The following is a 20,309-nucleotide window of genomic DNA, read 5'->3' on the forward strand; positions in this document are numbered from 1 at the left end:
GGCTGAGATGGAAAGTCCAATTTGTGATTATAGGGCGCCATCTGGTGGTGGCTGAATGGAAAGAACCAAAAACCAAAAGCAACAGCAAGACAGCCTCTGAATGAGTACATACTGTATGTTTTATGGCTTAACAAAGACAAACACACTTCTACATTTTTTTTTCCTTCCAAATACCGTGCCACTTAGAATCAGTCAGAAAATTAAAATAGAAAATAAAAATCTATGTTACAGTTCATTATTTTACTATAACATTTCACAAATACTCCATCTATATAAACACTTATAGGAACACACAATATAACCTATTGTTGCTCTGCAAAGACCTCCAATCTCCACTTATTCAATGTAAATGTACATTTTTCCAGGTGCAAGTATAAACTCTTAATATTAGGGTCAAGACATATCAATAAACTCTTTCCAATTGAGGTTTTTTTTGGAAATTGAAGGCATCTGCAGCACACTGCGAAAGCATCTTTTGCCTGTGGAATCAAAGGCAAAAAAAAAAACAAAAAAAAAAAAAAAACAAAAAAAAAAAAACACACAACACAAAAACAAAACTCACTCCTTTAGTCTTTAACACCGATCTCGTAAAGACCAAACCAAACGGAACTTTTCTTTACGCTTTTCATTACACAGTGCGATACCAACAGAAATTATCCAAAAATGTAGACTTAATACCCAAAAAAATACAACACACGATTAAGTGTCCTGTGTTACTAAGCACGAAAGAATGAGGGTAGCTGTTTTTATTGACTGTACTGTGTTTACATGCATTAACCCGTATTTATCGGCCTTCTCTGGAAGCCTTTTGTACTTGAGGTGTAGCAATGTCTCATAGCATCTTTTTAAACCGTATATGTTCTGAAAATTAAATCTTAGAGTGAGTGTTCTCACTTGTTCAATCTGTTTTGTGTGGCACTGTGTGTTAAAAGACCGCAGAATGAACAGTGCACGTCTACATTTAAATGCCAGTGATGACAAGTAAATAGGAAATTAAAAACAATATAGGAATTTTACAAACTTAATGCAAAAACAAGTTCCCAGCCTTAAGAAAAAATTTTCTTTTTTTCTTCTCTTCAAAATTAATCGATCACTAGTAAACGCCGCCTTCTTTCCTTGCAGGTAAAAACAAGGAGGGGAATATTCCGTACTTTTAGCTCGTCTCCAGCTTCGCCATTTCTTGCACGTAGATCCCGATGCTCTCGCTGTCAAACAGCACGAAGTAGACGGTCTTGATGGTGGAAGACATGGTGGCCACAAAATAACTGGAGATGGCCTTGAGGATCAGCTGGGCTGCCGTCTGCTTCGGGAAACCATTCCTGATGGGAGAGTTCGCACACACTTGGTGAAATGTGGTCTCACACGCACACACTGCAGAGATTGTCATTATGTTAGTGGTAAGGATACACATGAAGGTAGTTATTTACTAGGCACATATTATAGATTGAATTTGGAACCAAGTTTTACTGCTTTCAACTCAGGCACCAATTTTAAGCTGTAAAAGGGTGAATGGCGAGGTAAAGTTTTTCCTATAGCTGTTCAAACCTCATGAACCTGAACTTTGGCTGCCCACCGTTATTCGCTGGTTTCCAACCAGTGGCTTAACAAAGGTTGGGAAGATCAAATCTGAGCTTCTGATTATCAAGATAAGAAATGAGAAAAAAAAGGTTTCAAGCTAAATGCTAATGAGAACAAAAGTAAAAGTGCTAAAAAGTTTAGCAGGCTAATTACACATCGTTAGCTAAAAAAGTCAGACATAGCCAGTATAACATCATCCACTGGTCTTGAAATTGTCGTCTTGTTGGCATTTTGGTCTTTAGATACTGAATGCAGCCACATTTGGATGAGTGGGTGGTGTGGGTTAACTAAAGCTCATGCTAACTATCTTGTTTAGACCTCAGTAACACAGGCCTAAACTGTGCGACCATCCGACGAGGTTAAAATAAACGTTGACTAGTTTGGAGTACATGCTGAAGGTTTTTGCGTGAAGCTGAGTTAAATCTGTTGCAAAGAAGGTGCAGCACCAAAAAAACCTCCATGTGATTGCTTTAGCAGATTGCTGCAGTTGTCTGTAGTTTGCAGGAAAAATGACGACTTGTCTGCAAACATCCGCCAATTTAATTTCCCAGCCATAGTGAAACTTGGAAGACGTTCACGTTCAGCAGCCTTACTACGGCAAACATATTTCAAAAGGCACAGCTTTTACTTTAAAAGGTGAACAGCCTGGGCCACACTTTTCAGAGTTTCACTCCTGCTAAATAAAGACTGAGTTGCAAACAAGTCAGCATATTCCATGTAAACTACTACCACCAAAGAAATTGCAGAGGTTTGCAAAGGATTTCATGCTACCAATAGGCAACTGGTCAAGGAATACACTCTGGATTAAATCACAACCTATTTTATCTCAGTCTCCTCTAAATGAGGCCATAATTATCATTTCTTCATTAAAATTAAATATCATTTATTTCTATGAAAATGCAAAGATGTGGCTTTAGACCAGAAAAAGCAATCTGATTGCCATGCAGGAGTCAACTTCTGCAGGCCTGTTCATCTTTTATAGAGTTTAAGAAAACAACAAGTGTGTAAAGACATAAGATGTTTGCAGATCACCAAAAATTTTGCCAATTTCTCCTCAGACAGATGTGAATGTGTGTTAAGTTGACTAATGTAAAGCCACATAGCATTTTACTTTGGAAAATGTTGCTTTATTGCTTAATTTTGATGCTACAACATGCAGAGCTACCTTTTCAATCAAACCTTTGTTTGAACTTTGAACCATTGTCAAATATTCAGTAAAGTAATTCTGAGTAATTAATATCAAGTATGTAAATCTAAAATGAAGATTGGCACTAGAAACGGGTTTGATTTCAGCCTTATAGGGAAAAAAAACGCTTAAAATGCAACATCACGTACAGTCAGGATGTCATGTTGGTCATCTCCATCTTTTACATACAGTCTATGACCTCATTGTGCTGCTCTCAGTGCTTTCTATGGGATCAAGCTGGATGTGTTCACCTCTGTTGCCAAAGAATTCGTCTCAATCCCCATTTTAAGTTACAAAATAAAAGAAGGAAAACTGTACGCACATAAACATGAGCATGAACAATATTTTCTATAGCCGAAGATCCAAGAATGCTACTCAAAGGAGATCTGAGACGTTTCTCCCAGCTGGAATGTTATTTCAGGAGAACTCAGTACAGTTTTTTGGGTTTCCAAAGTGTTCATATTATCCCCCTTTTTAAAAAAAACAAACAAAAAAAAAAAACACTTTTAGCTTTAGACCAAAAAAAAAAAAGTAAAAGTAAAAATGTCCTTAAGTGGATAATCATACTGCATACTGGTGATATACAGGATGTGGACCAGATAACATTACATTTTCTAAGAGTGTCTTGTTTTTACAGGCGTCTTTCATCTGCGTGTTTTCTTACCTTCCACTCCCGATGGAGGGAAAGGCCACAGACTTCAGTTTCTTCTCATCTGCCAGAGCGAGGCAGTTCTTCACAGTCTTGTCCAGCATCTCCTCGCACTTGTCGGAGCCCCAGCCTGGACTGTTACAGTGGATAACGTACTTAGCAGGCAGGCCAAAGCCAGCGGTCAACACGGCTGAGAGAAGGGGGAGGAAAGAATGGTTAATCACTATGAAGGAAAGAGGAGAGGAAATCGAGACACCAGGCGGAGAAGAACTGGGAAACAAGTAAGGATAAATACTATGCTTGCACAAAATGCCAACATTTTTAGTCTTGTTGCAATTATGAGTTTTTTGAAACACAGCCCGAGATTCATTTAGTCAGAACAGTCAAATGTCACAGCTTCTTTCACTCAGTTTTGTCAGAAATAAAAACCTACAAGTTGTTTGGAGGCCAAAGGTGCTAAAAGATCACTGCTTAGTGGAAAATCTCCAAAATCTCCAGGATATTTCAGTGAGGTGGGCTGTTCCTCCAGACAGCAGAGAAGAAGGGGGGAAAAGAAAAGTAGAACAGCAAAGACGGGGAAGAAAAAGGAATGAAGTGAAAGTAAGAGAAAGAAAAATGAGAGAAGCCTGTACTCTGTTGTTTAACATTTAGCTTAGTCTTCCCTCAAACCCAGCAGCTGTAAAAAGTGTAACTCAGCCAAAGCCTCTGATTCTGTGAAGTGCAAAAGCCTCCAGTCAGAGTTTATTAGCCCACAGCGAACGTGTGACTGGACCGAAGTCAACGCTGAGGACGAGTTCATTTCCAGATGGCTCAGAGAGGACGGAGAGACTTCACACAGCTGAGCGAGAGCCAGTCACGCCGCATGTGTGATCTGGTTGTGAGGTAAAGTTGAAGGACGATGATGATTATGGTTTTCATGACTGCCTGCTGAGTCCAATTTGTTTTATGGTTTGGGTGGGAGGAAGTGTGTGTGGTGGTGTTTGTGCACTGCGCATAACCTGCCGATCAAACGATGATGAAATCCAGCCCTGCAACACTTATGTGGATTTTCTGCATCTAGGTGCAAGGAACTTATCTGGTTACGCTAATGATCGCTGTCTTTTAATCAATCTGCCACTGAAATATGAACACCATCACATTGCTGCAAGAGACAAGAACCTTCAGGAACCCAGCATGTACCTGTGGGTCTAATACTGCCATTTACAGGCTAAAAAAAAACAAACAAACAAAAAAATATATATACCCAGTGCCAGCTGCTGGTCGATGGCCAGGCTAATCATATTGTGCATTTAAATTTTGATACTCATGTTAACCCTTTATTGACCCCAGGTCTGTCAGTCTTAATTTCTCCTAGAGACAAAATTCAGATGTTTCGGAGAGAAGAATGTGCTTTTACCACGTGCACTTCACATTAGCTTATCCCTCAACCATTTTGTGCTAGAGAGAAAATTCAAATGGTTCCTGAAAAGATGAAACTAAATTTTTGTTCAATTTTACAGACAAAATCCATCCATCAGTTCTGTATGAAACTTTGTTGATTATTATATGCATCCACTGGAAACATGACTGGCATTATGTACTGTCATCTGACATATATTACAAAAAACAAAACACTAAATATTTTTATTACATAAACACCTTTTTATTTACCCTCAGACCTTATTTGTTTCATCTCTGCTGGACTGGGATGACCCATCCAGCCTTAGGGTTGCATGGGGCCATCTAGAGCAGCAGGATGGTGTTTGTGGGACTAATTGTGAATAAAGTGCAGTGGCAAGTTCCTTCATTAGTCACGCAGGAACATGTGCAAGAGTGTGGTTAATTCCTGCAATTTTATAGTGCTGGACAACAATGGAGCTTTATGGCACTGATGATTAAGCCATATCGAGTTTTGGCTTCTTGTTAATAGATAAACCCACTGCTGCTTTTCGTGCAGAGTGTATTACAAATGAATCGATTTATCCTCTAAGAACAGTAAATGTTACAGATTTAATGAGCTAACTGTAAATCAGTAAAATTATCAGTTTTGCTGTTTATTCAATCCAAAATTCAGAATCTTGGCTGCTCATTTAAAAAATCTTCTATAATCAGCAGAGCAAGTCAGGCTTCGCAGAAAACTAATGAAGGGAAATTTCATGCACTCTGAGCTTTGCTGTATAAATAAAACAATTAGCTTTTACTTACTCAGCTAACGTTTTCTTTTATGTTATTATGCAGGCAGCAGCAGTAATTTTAGAAATTACCACCTAAAAATCACTCGTAATTTCAGAATATTAAACTAAATGAATAACCTGGGGTTGAATAATTCACTTTAGTACCTGCCTGGACTTAAAATGTGAAACTTTGCTTGCAGAGAGACAAAAATGTTGGTAAAAGACATCACTGAGGACCTTTTGGACAGCTGTCCTGAGGCAGGTGTGGTCAGCGTGACCACAGGGCCGATCCCAGAATCCCCGTCAGGCGCTGCTGGCTTGGTGTTCAGTCACCTGGTTATCTATTTACGAGCTCCGCATAGAAAGCAGGATTAGGATACTGAGCGAACTTGGCTGAAGGTGGGCAGCATTTGAAAAAGTGAGTGTGAGTGATGAATAATGAGAGAGATAAAGCGAAAGAACCAGAGACAGATGGAGAAAGAATAAGAGAGGCACTAAGAGCGAACAGACTGAAAGATAAAATAATCTTTAAGGACTAAAATAATATTGCTCTCTGAAGGCCAATCCCTGTAGCTGCAGACTAAAGTCGCCAAGAACAGATGCGATGTGCCAGTGCTAAATGTCTTTGATCACAGTCATGACCAAAAGGAAAAAAAAAAGTTCCTGGATTCACGGTTTCAAGTTCAACACTGAGCTTTTAAGTAAAGAATGAATTAGTCCAAGTGTGTAAAATCTAGGCTTCCATGTCCAAAGAGCTAATCCTGGCTGCGGTGTCATTTTCTTAAGCTGGAAGGCCAAAAAGACCCTGCCCTGCTCTGCATGGTGTGCGAGATGAGAGATTTATGAGACACGCTGACATCACTGTCATACGAGCTGGGTGGTGCTCGAGTGGATCAATATGCACTTTTCCAACCCCTTTCAATCATGTAATCAGATCAAAGTGTGGAAAAATCTGATGCAGTGTGTGAATGTTAAAGTAATTTTTAAAAAGAGGCAGTTTCAGCGCATCTTAGTGTTACGCTCATACTTCCTTTCCAGCAAACCAAATGTTTCATTAAAAAGATTAAAAAAAAATTTTACAAAAAAAATCTAGAAACAACACTGATCAAGAATGTTTCTGGATACCAAATTACAATAAACTTGTTAACATTGTTAAAAAGGACCCAGGAACAGTTACAATACACTTCGAAAAGAAGTGAGAACGAAAAGGTGGGAGTTGTTATTGAGCACTTAAAATGTTAAGCTAATCCTGTGAGGTGGCAAAATTCATTTTTATTTTATGGACAGTTTTGGTTTTTCATCACAGTGTGTGTGAAAGCCAGAGATTGTTTATTCCTAAATAAAAGGAAGACTTTGAAAACACACAAGACGTCAGGGTAAAGAAAATAACTGAATAATCATGCTGGATTTCTCAACTGACATCATGAACTGTGTGTGTTCAGTGAATAAGTGGATGCCACTTTGATTATGGAAATCAAAATTGTCAACCTACAGGGGCCTGAGTTCAAAGACACACCGAAAATCAAAGTGAAAAAAAATATTTTGGCAGGTTAGTCAATTTTACTGTATGGATGGACCAATCACTGACTTCTACAGACATGGAGATGGACCCACGTGTTTGTTTGCATGTTTGACAACATCAGGGCGTGCTTCTAACGAGACAATGTCATGGATACAGTCCTGGGGGATCTGGAGCCGGACAGTCTGGGGTGCAATCTGACAGCATCGGATAGGTCCCCTAACAGCAGTCAGGGTGCCGTCGCCTAGCCCGTAGAAGCCTGTGCGTCCCTCGACTATCATTGACCCGTCAGCAAACCAGTCATGCTGAATGTTACAGGCAGCACAACGTTCTCTGTTGCTTCTCTGTGCTGGGAGGTGCAGCAAACCTTCTGGAAAAGGCACCCTTTGATGTATCAGGAGTTGGACTACTTGTGCCACCTCTGTAGGGTCCAGGTATCACCTCATGATATCAGTAGTGACACTAACACTAGTGGCAGCACCTATGGTAGGAATTTAAAATTCCTACATTGCTTTGTTCTCAAGTTATTGCATTCACAAATTTGGGTGTCCATGTCCTCGCCTGCCCACAGGTGGTGCACCTGTAGTTAATTTCTTGTTAACACCAAAACAGCAACAAACCTCTCTGCCATTTATCTGACCAGATCAATAGCCCAGATTTTTAAATGACTTGATGCCACAGCCTTATTAAAAAGTGTTCCTCTAATTTTTAATCGAGTAGTTTAAAAGTTTAAAGAAGCACATGCTTATTTGTTACTGTACAAGCCAGTAACAAGAAGACAGTGAGAGGAGCACTCTGATGTGATTGGAGGATAAGGTTAGTGTAGGCAGGTTAAAGCAGTAGACCTCATCCAATCAGCAACTTTTTCAGACTCCAAAGAAAACTAAACTCTGAACCTGCTCGCTCATCACATGGTCTCATAATCATTACCAGAAATTATAGGAGTTCTTGTCACTCTTCAGAGGATTTATTGAGCCTGAAAATGTCTAAAAAAATTATTAAAAAACAAAAAAAAACAAAAAAACAACTCACTAGGATTATCTGGATATTCCATCATTGAGCAGGCATTTAGTTTTAAATTTCTGGATTTGGATCTTGTATTTATTTCTAAGTAAAATATATCATTTCCCCTTGTTCAGCTGATACTCCTCTTACTCAGTGACGATGATGTTTCAGTTCACCTGTGTTGCCAGCCTAGCATCATGTAGCAGGTTTTTATACCCCTGTGTTTATGGCGATTTATCTTTTTATATCACTAAAATACACCAGCGTTTATTTGAAAGAAAAAAAAAAAACCAAAAACATTCTGCCAAATTTTTATCATTTCCACATGTTTATCTGTATGTGGTGTTAAAATAATGGTGATAGAATGATTTAATGTCTTATTTACAGTACCACAGCCAAGTCCGAGCAAGATCTTTCAGGCCTCCTGATATAACCTCTACTTTCTGTGTCTAAAATATAAATAAAAATAATCCTCTGTGCACTTACCACCAGCCACCTCCAGAGGGCCGTTTTTCTTCTTCAGCTCTTGCACTGCATCGGCGAACTCTTTACCCCCCTTTTTCTCCAGAGCAGAGCCTGCGAGGGGAGAGAGGACTAAGGTGAATGCATCCTCACATACTGCAGCGAGAAAAACAGCAAGCAAGAAGAGAGCTGACTGGTGATCATGCAGACAGACAGGCAGGCAGACACACAACAGACAATGATGCTGTCAATCATTTCCCCCGGCCTCTCTCTGAATCTCTGCACTCACATTTATAATCAAACATACATGTTCCTGTTACTTTAATTTTAAGAGTCTGGGAAAGTCTCATAAATGAAGTGTAAGGATTCAAAGCTGCCATTTTCAGAATGACTCATTCTGAGAGTTAAACTAATGTATTAAAGCTTCAGTCTGTAATTACTTCCCTCTGTCCTTCCATAGTGGCTTATATACAGTGAGGAGAGTATTTTCTTTCACTCTCAAAATAGCAACAAAAAAAGTGGGTGAGCGAATATTATAGTTAACAATGCAAAAGCTTTGCAGCACTGATGAATGGACTTAAAGTAAAATAGTCCTAGCAATTTAAGTTTAACTAGGATACTTGATTTCATGTGTATTCATGTCTCACTGACGACATTTATACCACTTTAAAATGCACTCAGAGCTAAAGAGAGAAGAGGGGAGGCAATTTAACGTCACCAGAAGCAGACAAATGAATGCTCTGGCTGCAACAATATTAAAAACAGGCAGGGGGGGGTAAAAATCAAGGTCTGGAAGTAAGAGTAAAAGTCAGCATTTTAAAGAAAAGCCCCTGAAATCATTTAACAGTCATTACAAGAAAAGCAGACAAAGGGTGATGGTCCTCGTAGGTAAGGAGCTAGTTAATATTTGTTCAGTCATTAATCCAAATTGCCACAAATCAACCCTGACGGGTTTTAATATGAAGCTTCAGGAAACAGCGTCTTAGACATTTTCTCTCTTTCTAACCGTCTGAACTGACAGCACAGTCAGAGAGGTTAAATGTCACAGGAAATGAAGCGAGTCCCAGACTGTCTGCGTTTCAGTCGAGTGGAACAAAGCAACAACAAGCAGCAGCACTGTGTTAGGATCACACTGAGAAAGTGTGTGTATGCATTACTTGATGCTTGGACTAAGAGAATCACTAGGAGAAGCATAAACATTGTGTACATTGTCTTTGGTGGGAATAACTATGAAAGGTTGTTGGAGAGAGCACAGCACAAAAATATGCGCTACCCAGGTTAATTGTTACACATTCTGCAGGCCAGCTGGAAATAATACCTGGATGATGTGATAATAAACTGGCAAAGATTTGAAAGTTAGCCGAGACCATGAACGTTTAATGCAGTCTGATTTAAGATTTTGTGGCAAGGAGCCAGACTCACAAAGCAGGAGGAATAATTTAGGCAGAAGATATGATATGACTCTGAAAGCTTGTTGAACACGCTTACAAAAAGCTTATAACACGCTACGCTCCAGATACATCTCTGAAAAGCTGTCACAGAAGTATGTGGCAGTCCAGCTTTTCATCCACATATAAACCTCACACAGTGTCAGCGCTTCGACCCCTGGTGCTGACGTGGGAGTTCGAGGTCACCCAGCTAACTACAGTTACACTGCTTTGCGAATGAGAACGAGCGGGAACCAGTTTCGAAACATTCTGAGTCGAGATGAAAACCAAAATTTACATGAACCAATTGAGTTGAGTGTCCACATTTTGTTTGCCTACTGGCTTCGGTTTGTGGAAAACATCGCGTGTGAATGCAGAACATTTTTTTGGCGGCCAACTTTCAGATCTTGGCAGTTACCCACAAGTACCTCATTGCACTAATCTTAAAGCCTTTACTTGCACTTTTCAAGCCTCTGCAAGTTAATTTTTCACTGATAATGAAGGATGGTTTTTCCTCCCTTTTCAATTTTTAACCATCGAGCAATTCTGATCATATATTCTGTGGTTATGCTTTTACAGTAAGAACAGCAGGGACCTTGGTCGTGGTCTAAAAAGCGCTTCATTAAAGAATAAAAACTGTGCTGCTGCTGTGATGTTTGCCCACAGACTGCAGCGCTGACCATCTGGATATGCAGAGGGAGAGCAGACAGGCAGTCGTGGTGTCTGCAGTGTCAGTGGTTCCTTTACCTACTTCACCACCTGTATAGAGGGAGGAGTTGGTCGGGTGAACGACAGCGTCGCTCTCCACGATGGAAATGTCGGCTTGGACAACTTGCAACTACAGACAACAACAACGACAGGCAAACAAACATGGTGGTAAAAAACACAGTGAGTGACCAGGAGCAATAAGATGGCAAAAAGAAAAGAAATAAATGAATGAAAGAGAAGAAGAAAAGAGAAAGTGAGCACGCTCCTTATTGGCTGAGGACATCACAGGGAACAAGGAGGCAACTGAGGGAATGGTAGGTCATGTTACAGTATGTAATCAGGAAGCAGGACTGCACAGTTGGCTAGATTTGCTTAAAATAAAACAAGAATAGAGTAAATAATCCAAAAGCGTGTAATCGTCAGGGCATATAACCACACCCCAAAATATTTTTATTCCTACAGTTTTCCAGCAGCAGAATTTATTCCGTCCAACTGTGTCATCCCGAGTCCTGAATGTTATGATCGCACTCCAGGTGAACAACCTCACAGTCAGGCTGAAGTGAGCGCCTAAATGAGGCTCGTGTCGGGTTTTCTCTCGCTCTACTTCAGTGCACTACACTGATCTTCAAGCATTACAAAAGGTCCTGCAGCCCTTTGAAAGGAGGACAACCTGGAATGAACCGCAACACATTTACACAACAGGAGGAGCAAGCAGGATCGCTGCTCTGAGGAGCTTTGAGAAAATCCTTGAAAGTCTCCACAGAAATCGCTTTCTTCTCCTAGAAGCGGCATTTTATCCATGCTTTTCTATTGATTTGAAGGAAAATTTCCACCTTTCTGCTCTTATATTCACGAGTCAAAGAGCAGGAATGGCTACTTTAAGAATCAAAGCATCTCATAGTTTATTCACACTGTGAGCAGTTCTGTTACTTCCAAGGAGCTGACCATCCAGCAAGCATCGAATAAGTCTACTAAGGAACGTTTACAGGAGCATTAACCAAATAGATTATAAGCATAAATAAAAACAAGACGCAGTTATTTAAACCCACACCCCAAAAAAGATCTAATCTAACATTTGGCGTTTACTAAGCTTTAATATATCTGATCTTCTATTTCTATTAAATAGAACATTATACAATTATAATGTTATATTTCATTTACATATAATTTAGAAAATTTCATTACTTCAGTGTTTTCAGACTGCTGCCACAAACGGTGTGTCTCCCCATGAAACCAATAAACAAAATTAGATTATTAATTTTATTTCCACAATTTGTGTGCACTTGTTTCATTTCAGTGCATTGTGAGTGTATCTACTTTTAAATGCTAGTTTACCCCACAGTTCTCTTTAGTGCATGTATGAGGGAGACACAGGAGAAACCATTTTCTCCATGTAGCAGAAAAGAGGCAGTGTTACTTAAGTTTCTCTGAAACTGTTGACCTAATGTCAGCAGAAAAACAAACTATTGAAGTATTAATTTGCCCCAAACCAAAGACGAACAGCTGATGTCATACAAATCTTATGGCAGGGAAGTTTTAGCTACAGCACTAAACGTCTCGATGCATTCTCAATCATCCAGGGAAGGAAATCTCCAAAAAGTTGATTCTGTTCATCTGGACGTAGCGTTTTGTGGGAGAAACGTTTCGTCATTCAGCCTAAAGTCACTTGGATTCACCCACAAAACGCTACGTCCAGATGAACAGAATCACCTTTTTGGAGAGCTACAGCACTAAAGAACCTCTGTCTTTGAATGACAGCTGAACAGTGCAACTGCTGCAGAGGACCACCTGCCACCTCAAAGCAATCAACCCAGAGGAAACAATGATAAAAATCTTTTCTGATTTTCCCCCAATGGCCATGGGTGAACATAACTAAAGCCTTTTTGCAGTAGCGTCAGCATAGAAATGTCTTAAGGAACAGAAAATGTAGATAAAAATGCATCTCAAATACCTGCTGATTAGAAATCACAGTTTAATACAATTAATGTCGAAACTACAGACTGGTTGTGCTACAAATTGCATTTTAAAAACCTGATTTTCACCTTCTGTTAAACCGAAACCTAAAATATCTCTTCCACTGTCCACCATCTGAACCGAGCTGCTCACAGTGTGAAAGAATGGAACGGGTGGAAAAAGGCCCTCTAAGAAGCTTGAAACTTTGATATTTTTTAACCCAGTAAGGATTTAAGTTAGAAGAAGCTGTACTGTTGAACCTTCAATGATTTTGAATATCTAAGCCCACGCGGACGAGAGGGGGTGAAGGAAGGAGGGCAGGGAGTTGAGGAGCTCACCTAGATCATCTTTAAGTTCAAGTTCAGCATTGGTGGGGTTGATGACCCCCTCCACGTCAAAGCCAGCCAAGTTACTGACCTCGCTGTGGATGAGGTTGAGCTGCGAGGCGGAGAGCAAAGGGGGGGGAGCAGGCATGCCAAGGAGGAGGTGGACAAGAAGGAAGAGGTCAGGAAGCAAAGCCATTAAAACCAGAGTAACACTGCAGCTCAGTAGGGATACCTTGACTTTCTGGTGAATTACAGAAATGGACACAGTGCACTTTGTTTCCTAAATTTAGATTCAAAGCCAATTTTGCACAGGGCATGCAAGAAAACACCTGAAAACTCCCTGAAAATGATTTCGTTTGCAAACCTTATATGCATTTATTAAACACTACTTTAAAGCTGAATGTTACCGTATCTAGTTGAAAGCCAACTATAAGCACACTGGTCCTTTAAATGACATGATAAAGTGCTTTCATTTGCAACTGTATATTGTCCAGAGGGGATGCAGCCTATGGTATTCTACATCTAAATGCAATGACTTCTTTTTATTGAACGCATTTTAAAACAAGCTTATATTAGTAGGATGTCCCGTGGTGTCCCACAAGGTTTCCAACTCCTACATGTCCTGCAATAATCTTTGTAGAGTACAAAGGAGAATCCTGCTGCATTAACTGGAAAAGATAAATTTGCTTCTTTGTTGACTTGATTTTAAAGTTTTATTTCATGGCAGCAGGACCAACAGTTTCAAGAAAAAGAATTGAAAATGTCAAGGTATTCCTCTGAATGTTTATCATTTCAAACAGACATCCAGTAAAAGCACCTCTCAGCTTAAGATTCAATAGTCATCTGCTATTCCCCAGACACTATATTTCAGCAACAAGCATTTGAAAGTCAGAGTTGATGATAAACGCCCAGATTGTGCCAAAGAAAAACAGAAGCCAAGAAGATCAGAAAGAACGATAGCAGTTACAACAATTGAATCTTAAAAAACACACAGAATAAAAGACTAGATTTTCTATTAATGACTTCATTATCATAGTCAGTGGGAGGTTTATTGCATTCATCTGATTAATTATCATCCACTGATGATAACTGCTGCTGTAATCTTTGGTCAGCTACACAATCAAGCACTAATACTCTGCTGCTGCCGAGTATAATATTTCCAATCCGCAAATGAAAAGCTGAAAGCTTTTAATATTTTCAGCATCTAATCATTTTTTTAATCCTTCACTAAAACACTACAGTACACTACATGCATCATCAAGGAATGCAAGCACTTCATTGTTCTTTGTTCATTGTTACAGCTCATAAAAGATTCACAAGCACGGTGCCAAGAGTCATTATGCTTTTAAAGTACCAGCGGTAGCAGAAGACGGCAGCTAAATCAGGGCAGAATCAATTCTAATTCACTAGCAAGAAAATGTCAAGTTAATTAGTATGAAATGACATATTAGCATCAACATACGCAGGGCAGAACAAAGCATGCAGAGCTGCCAACTGCCAGGTGAAAGCTAAACCCTCGGTCACACCGGGACAGAGAAGCAACTCCCTGGCGCATTTTTCCTTCGCAACCGGTTGTTGCCAGATTGTTGCTGACTGGTTCCAAGTCTGTGTGACTGAGGCCTGAGGTGAAACCTTAAAGTAAATTACTTCTCCCAATGCGTTTTTTTTTTTTTTTTTTTTTTTGCATTAAAACAGTGTAAGAACATATTTTATGATTCAAGAATTTGCAAAATAAAAATGAGTACACTTAGTGGACACTTTGTTGGGTAAACCTGTTCTGCACATGTAGATATGGTCAAAATGACCTGCCGACATTCAAACTGAGCATCAGAATGGTTGAAAGACAGCTGATTTAAAAGGGGTACTGAATATGGCGTGGCTGACTTCCAGGTCTACCAGGATTTTCCTGCACAAGGATTTACAGAGAATAGCCAAAAAAAGAAGAAATATCAAGTGAGCCAGGTCAGAGAAGACTGCTTTAAGCTGATACAAAGGCAACAGTAACTCAGATACACCCTTTTGTTACAACTTAGGGTACGCAGAAAAGCATCTCTGAATGCACAACACATCAAACCTTGAAGTAGATGGGCTACAGCAGCAGAAGACCACACCAGGTGCCCCTCCTGTCAGCTACAAACAGGAAACTGAAGCTTCAGTTTGAACTGGCTCACCAAAACTGGAGAATATGAATCTAGAAAAACGTTGCCTGGTCTCATAAGTCCTGATTTCTGCTGTGACATTAGGCCTAAAAACTAAAGCATGGATCCACCCTGCCTCATATCGGTGATTCTGTGTGGTGGTGGTCTAACTGCTACTACTGTCTAATACAAGTAAAGTGTCCAGATGTTGTTATGTCATTACCATTGTGTGTTTAATTTGTGATAAAGTACCAAAACATTTAGTGAAAGGTGAAAAAAGTCAGACTGGTGTTGACAAACAGGAATGCTGTTCATTCAAATATTTGTCTACACATCAAAGAAAAAAAAGTTAGCACAAAGGGTAAGAATAAGGGTCAGATTCATATTAAATCAGCAGTTATCTTCAATTCTCAATGTGTGAAATTAATAAAAAGGGAACCGGTGGCACTTCTTGCATCATTCTTGAGTCATTCATTCTCTAATACAGTGTCACTTCAGTGCCTTTTATGTGTTTTTTTTAAACCTCCAGTGATTTTCATGAGCATCTGATCTGATGACAGTCTTATGCTCTTGAAGTATATTCTGGAAAAAAAAAATCTTTTGAAGGAATTCTGATTATGACTTGTTGCAAACTTACTTTCAGGTTTCAGCTCAGCCAAAGGGTTAAAAAGCAGTTTTTAATGCTCAGCAGGACCAAAGCAATGGGAGCTAACGGATCACAAAATATCTCTGTCATTCATATCTTTATCTATCTAACTATCTATACTCCAATTTAAGCCTATTAGACCTTCACGTGAGTTACAACAAAACTATCACAATGTTCAGTGTGAGGAAACTTATATTAAACAGAAACTTAAACTTCCTTTTAAGACACCAACTGAATGGCTTCGATGTTATCAAATCATCTTTGTCAGATTTCCCGTGTTAGATCTAGTTCAGTCATGAGGGAGCAGCACAGATAAAAGACTGAATAAAAACAGTCGGATGTAATATGGAGGCAACAGTTTGTAGTCTATTGAGTCTACCAAGAGCCTGAGAGACCCTGTGGCAGCGCATGAAGGATTCTTTTCTGCTTCTTATCTGATTTGAGTTGTACACACAGAGCATTTGGTTGCTAAAGAAACACAGGTTACATTGAAAACAGAAGAAAACTCACAACTGAAATAAGAAAAACATTATCTCAAGCTGTCCATCCTTTAAATGAAAAGTTATTAAACGCTGACCTCAGCATTGCTTTTTAGCACAATAGAGTCCCCTTAAAACCCTCACCAGCCTTTAATATCCAACGTATGGCTCTACGTATGTTTTACTGCATCTATAAAAGATTTGTGTAGACTTTCTTCGTAAGCCTCATGAATCACCATCTAAAACTTGAACTCGACTCTGTATAATTAGCGGTGACCTGTGTTGAGGTTAGTGCATGTCTGAATTGACAGAGGACTGACCTTTTGACCCAGGAAAAGGCTCTTGGTGGAGAGCACGGTGAAGCTGTCAGATGGAGATCCCTCTGTAGTGCTGTCTGCTGACGCCGCCTTGCTCACCTCACCCTGTTTCTGTTGAGGACACAGAATACATGTTGACATGTGACACTGCAGCAATAATGCCCCCACCATGGGAGGGTCAGAGGTCAGCTACTGCCTCTGTGTTAAAGCTGCAGTTTTTAATAATATCTTGCCTCAGTTTTGTGCCTTCAGTTGCATATATTTCTGAAAGTTAAAACAGTAAATCCTGCAGTGCCATTAGTTCCCGTTTTATTTTCCTACAATGTGGAAAAGGATGAAATCTCAATTTTTAATAATAATTTCCTGATGTTACCTGAATGCAAATTATTTTGTTCCAAACTTAAGCTCCAGAAGTGTTAAATCCACTCCAGACATAACTGGGGCAAAAAGGTTTGCTTAAACATTGTGTATGTTTTGTTGAAGGCTGGGGGTTTTCTGCTCCTACTTGTCTTTCCAAATTTGATTAGTCTCAGTTTGCTTGGTTTGTGTAAAGAGGGTGTATTTCCTCTCTTACAGCCACAATGGGTCAAACGTGTGTTTGTGAAGTGGTGCAGCTCCACAGCTATCAGCAGGAGAGCTGCAAGCACTTTGGACAGGAATAGCTTCCCTGCAATCAGCAGTGGAGTGTCTAGCATCTGCCGCTATGGTCAGTATGGATGCTTTTTAAAAAAAACCAAAAAAAAAAAACCAATAGTCTGGACTGATTTTGAGACATGCCCGACAATTAAGCGCAGTAACGACTAATGATACACTTCAAACAGTTAAATTCAGTCACAGTCGCTCTTAAAGGCATCAGTCTTGTTCACATTAAGGCATACCTTAGCCTTGCCTCCTGCCTTTTTCCCACTCAGTTTCTTAGCTGTCGTTTTCTTGACCGACTTGGGTTTCTTCTCGGGGGCAGGTGAGACAGGCGTCTCCAGTTTCCCCTTGGCGCCTCTCTTCTTGGCCAGCAGCTCTGGATGGATGTTTGGCAGGACTCCACCTGCTGCAATGGTCACGCCTTTTAGCAACTGAAACAGTTGCAAATGTGAAATTAGACAAACCAAGACAATGTCCATGATGCCCTGCACCACCTGGAAGTTAGGATCATTATTTATAGAGCAGCTCACCTGGTTCAGCTCCTCATCGTTGGCGATGGCCAGCAGGATGTGTCGTGGTGTCACACGGCCTTTTTTATTGTCTCTGGCCGCGTTACCTGCCAACTCCAGAATCTCAGCTACATGGATTTTTTTAAAAGAAAAAGAAGAAAAAATAATCAAGGGTGCTTTAAAAAAAACAGCTTTGTGTCCTGAATGCTGAATGTATGAGTGAACCTGATTAACTTTCATGAGGTCTTCAAAGAGTAAATGTGCCTCCGAATGTCATTTGAAGCAAACATCAGGACAAACATGGGTGATCTCTGAACTGTGAAATAAACAGATTTCCAGTGCTTCCTCATCAGTATCCTCTAGCATCACCATCGCTAATAGCAGCTAATCTGCAGCACTTTGCATTCTATTGGATATCCATCTATTGCTATCCAATAGATTTACAAATATGTAAATAACAAAGCATGCTTCGTCACAGGGATTTTTCTTTCTTAAAGTGCCCTTACATATCCCTAAAATGATTTTAAAGTAGTCATTTGGTAGTTCTATTGTCTTGATTCTGGAGTCAGTCCTTGTGTTGCTGTCTGTTAATATTTAACCACTCTCTTCCATTGCAAAATAAATCTCACCAGTAAGATACTCGAGGACAGCAGCCAGGTAGACAGGAGCTCCCACCCCGATGCGGTATTTAGGCAATCCCCTCTTGATGTAGCGCAGCATACGCCCCACGGGGAAGATGACCCCGGCCTTGGTGGACCGCGAGGTCTTGGTCGACTTCTTCTTTCCTCCTCGGCTGGACATGATGCTGTCACTGCTACCAGCGTCAGGCTCTGCACGGGCACATCAGCCACGATCCATTGACAAATCTGAACAACACTGATCTCCTTTATTACAAACAATAATTTGTGCATGACAAAAAGACCAATACCCATAGCCAAATATCAAAAAGATTTATCTTTATCAGCTTCTTAAATTGCTGCAAACATTGTGGACCAGACCCAGTACTCTATTAAGCAATCTGCCAATAAACAGAGTAATCCTTTGATAGGAAAACGTACCCCTGCTTTAACTTTCCTGTGATTGGAGCCCCTTTCTTGGATTTACAAAGTAAAAATTATAAATAAATACACAGATAACAAGGACTGGGTGGAACAGCCATTAAATTCCAGACATAAATGAGTTTGATGTCATGGGTGCTTCTTAAAGAAGGGGGGGGGGGGGGGTTTAGTACACACAGTATGCCGCTTTCCCTCGGGACTCCTACTCTTTTGACCATTTGATGAGAAACTGCAGAGGACCCAAATAAGCCTTTCATTTTATGTCACCATGGGGAAATTGCGCAACCCAAATGTGACATTTTACGGTCCAGACATCTCGAGAGAGGTCGCTCATCAAACGTAAACGTGATACGCACGCGGTAAGGCAATAAAAACTTCGCAAGTCACCCCGCCGCTTTACGAAACGTAAAGATTACTGCGAGCGAAATCAATGCTGCTGCACCAGATGCAGACACCAATTAGCTGTGTGGTAATCAATTAGCCCACAGCACAGGCCACGCCACCCCTCCCCAAAAAAACCCCTTCTCCCAACGCAAACACTCCGCGCGCGATACAGTGTCCAAGCCCCCGTTTCCCGCGGCTCTTCAGCTTTTTCCCCCCACCAACACACAGCAAGCACGTTTTATTTCTCCCGCAACATCTGCGGCATTTTTCTACTCTGACCAGGTGTAAGGTGGGCTGAACCGCCACTGACAGCTATTTCCGCGTGTCAACAGCCCGCCGGATGCCTAGCGCGCGTGCGTTTAATTCCCCCACAGTCCGTGCGCGTGACTAACGCCAAATACCGAGCTGTCAGACGACCCGAGGACGATTTTAATGCTCGGGTCAGCGGGCTCTACCGGGGTTATTTCCACCCGAGAGTGGCGGCAGCTGCCCGCTCCTTCCCTCCCCTTCCTGCCCGTCAGCCCCAGCAACACGGTCTCCCTATCGGCCTCCATGCCAGGGAAAAAAAAAGCACGAAATGGCAACGTTAACGTCTCAGCCGGGGTAACGGAGACCGGCTCGATCGACACGAAACGCCAACACCAGAGCTGACACGGCTGTGCGCGAAGCTGGCGGATTACTTACAAATGCGAGAGAGGAGCGGAAAATTTTTCCTCTCGGTCTCCGGTAACAAGCCTGGGCAGTGTCCCCGTCTCCCACAATCCACAGCGAGTTGAAATATCGGAGCGAGCCAGCGCTGCTCGCAGAGCGCGACTGCTGAGAGCAGAGAGCAAAGCTGCTGAATCTGCTGCTGAGATTATCCTTAACCCTTTACACCTTTTTACTTTTGTCAAAAAACACGTGGTTTGAGTGGAAATACTGGACGTTTCCCGCGCATATCGATAATAATATTAAGCAGATTTAAGCTGATTCTTTCACTGTACACCAATTAATCCAATATAGGCTACCTTGATTATTTTCAGGGGTACAAATATTTTTCGTCTACATCAGACTACAATATGTTTATCTTTTAATAACTTATTTGAATCGTGGCTCAAGAGTTGGGAGGTCGCCTTGTAATCGGAAGGTTGCCGGTTCGAGCCCCGGCTTGGACAGTCTCGGTCGTTGTGTCCT

General features: G+C 40.7%; 1 protein-coding gene across 2 annotated transcripts; it reads right to left on the reverse strand.

The window, feature by feature from the left end:
* Window positions 1–497: 497 nt before the first annotated feature.
* macroh2a1 (macroH2A.1 histone) lies at window positions 498–19,958 on the reverse strand. Of its 2 annotated transcripts, none has more exons than XM_080866457.1 (9): window positions 19,821–19,958; window positions 18,324–18,524; window positions 17,716–17,822; window positions 17,425–17,616; window positions 16,550–16,657; window positions 10,727–10,817; window positions 8,577–8,666; window positions 3,429–3,603; window positions 498–1,319 (listed from the first exon to the last, which is right to left on the reverse strand). In XM_080866457.1, the coding sequence occupies exons 2-9, from the start codon at window positions 18,493–18,495 to the stop codon at window positions 1,154–1,156; spliced, it is 1,101 nt and encodes a 366-aa protein (XP_080722583.1). In that variant the 5' UTR covers window positions 18,496–18,524; window positions 19,821–19,958; the 3' UTR covers window positions 498–1,153. The 2 variants fall into 2 exon arrangements, with proteins under 2 accessions (XP_080722583.1, XP_080722582.1); XM_080866456.1 differs by lacking the exon at window positions 10,727–10,817 and adding an exon at window positions 12,979–13,078.
* Window positions 19,959–20,309: the final 351 nt, after the last annotated feature.

Source organism: Rhamphochromis sp. 'chilingali' (genome assembly GCF_963969265.1).
Source record: "Rhamphochromis sp. 'chilingali' genome assembly, chromosome: 19".
NCBI classification, from domain to species: Eukaryota; Metazoa; Chordata; class Actinopteri; order Cichliformes; family Cichlidae; genus Rhamphochromis; species Rhamphochromis sp. 'chilingali'.

Coding starts and splice junctions, on each gene's coding strand:
- macroh2a1 (XM_080866456.1), bottom strand. CDS start 18,495: ATGTCCAGCCGAGGAGGAAAGAAGAAGTCGACCAAGACCTCGCGGTCC. Junction 17,823..18,323: donor TGTCCTCGAGTATCTTACTG/GTGAGATTTATT, acceptor AAATCCATGTAG/CTGAGATTCTGGAGTTGGCA. Junction 1,320..3,428: donor CCCTCCATCGGGAGTGGAAG/GTAAGAAAACAC, acceptor CTCTCCCATCAG/GAATGGTTTCCCGAAGCAGA.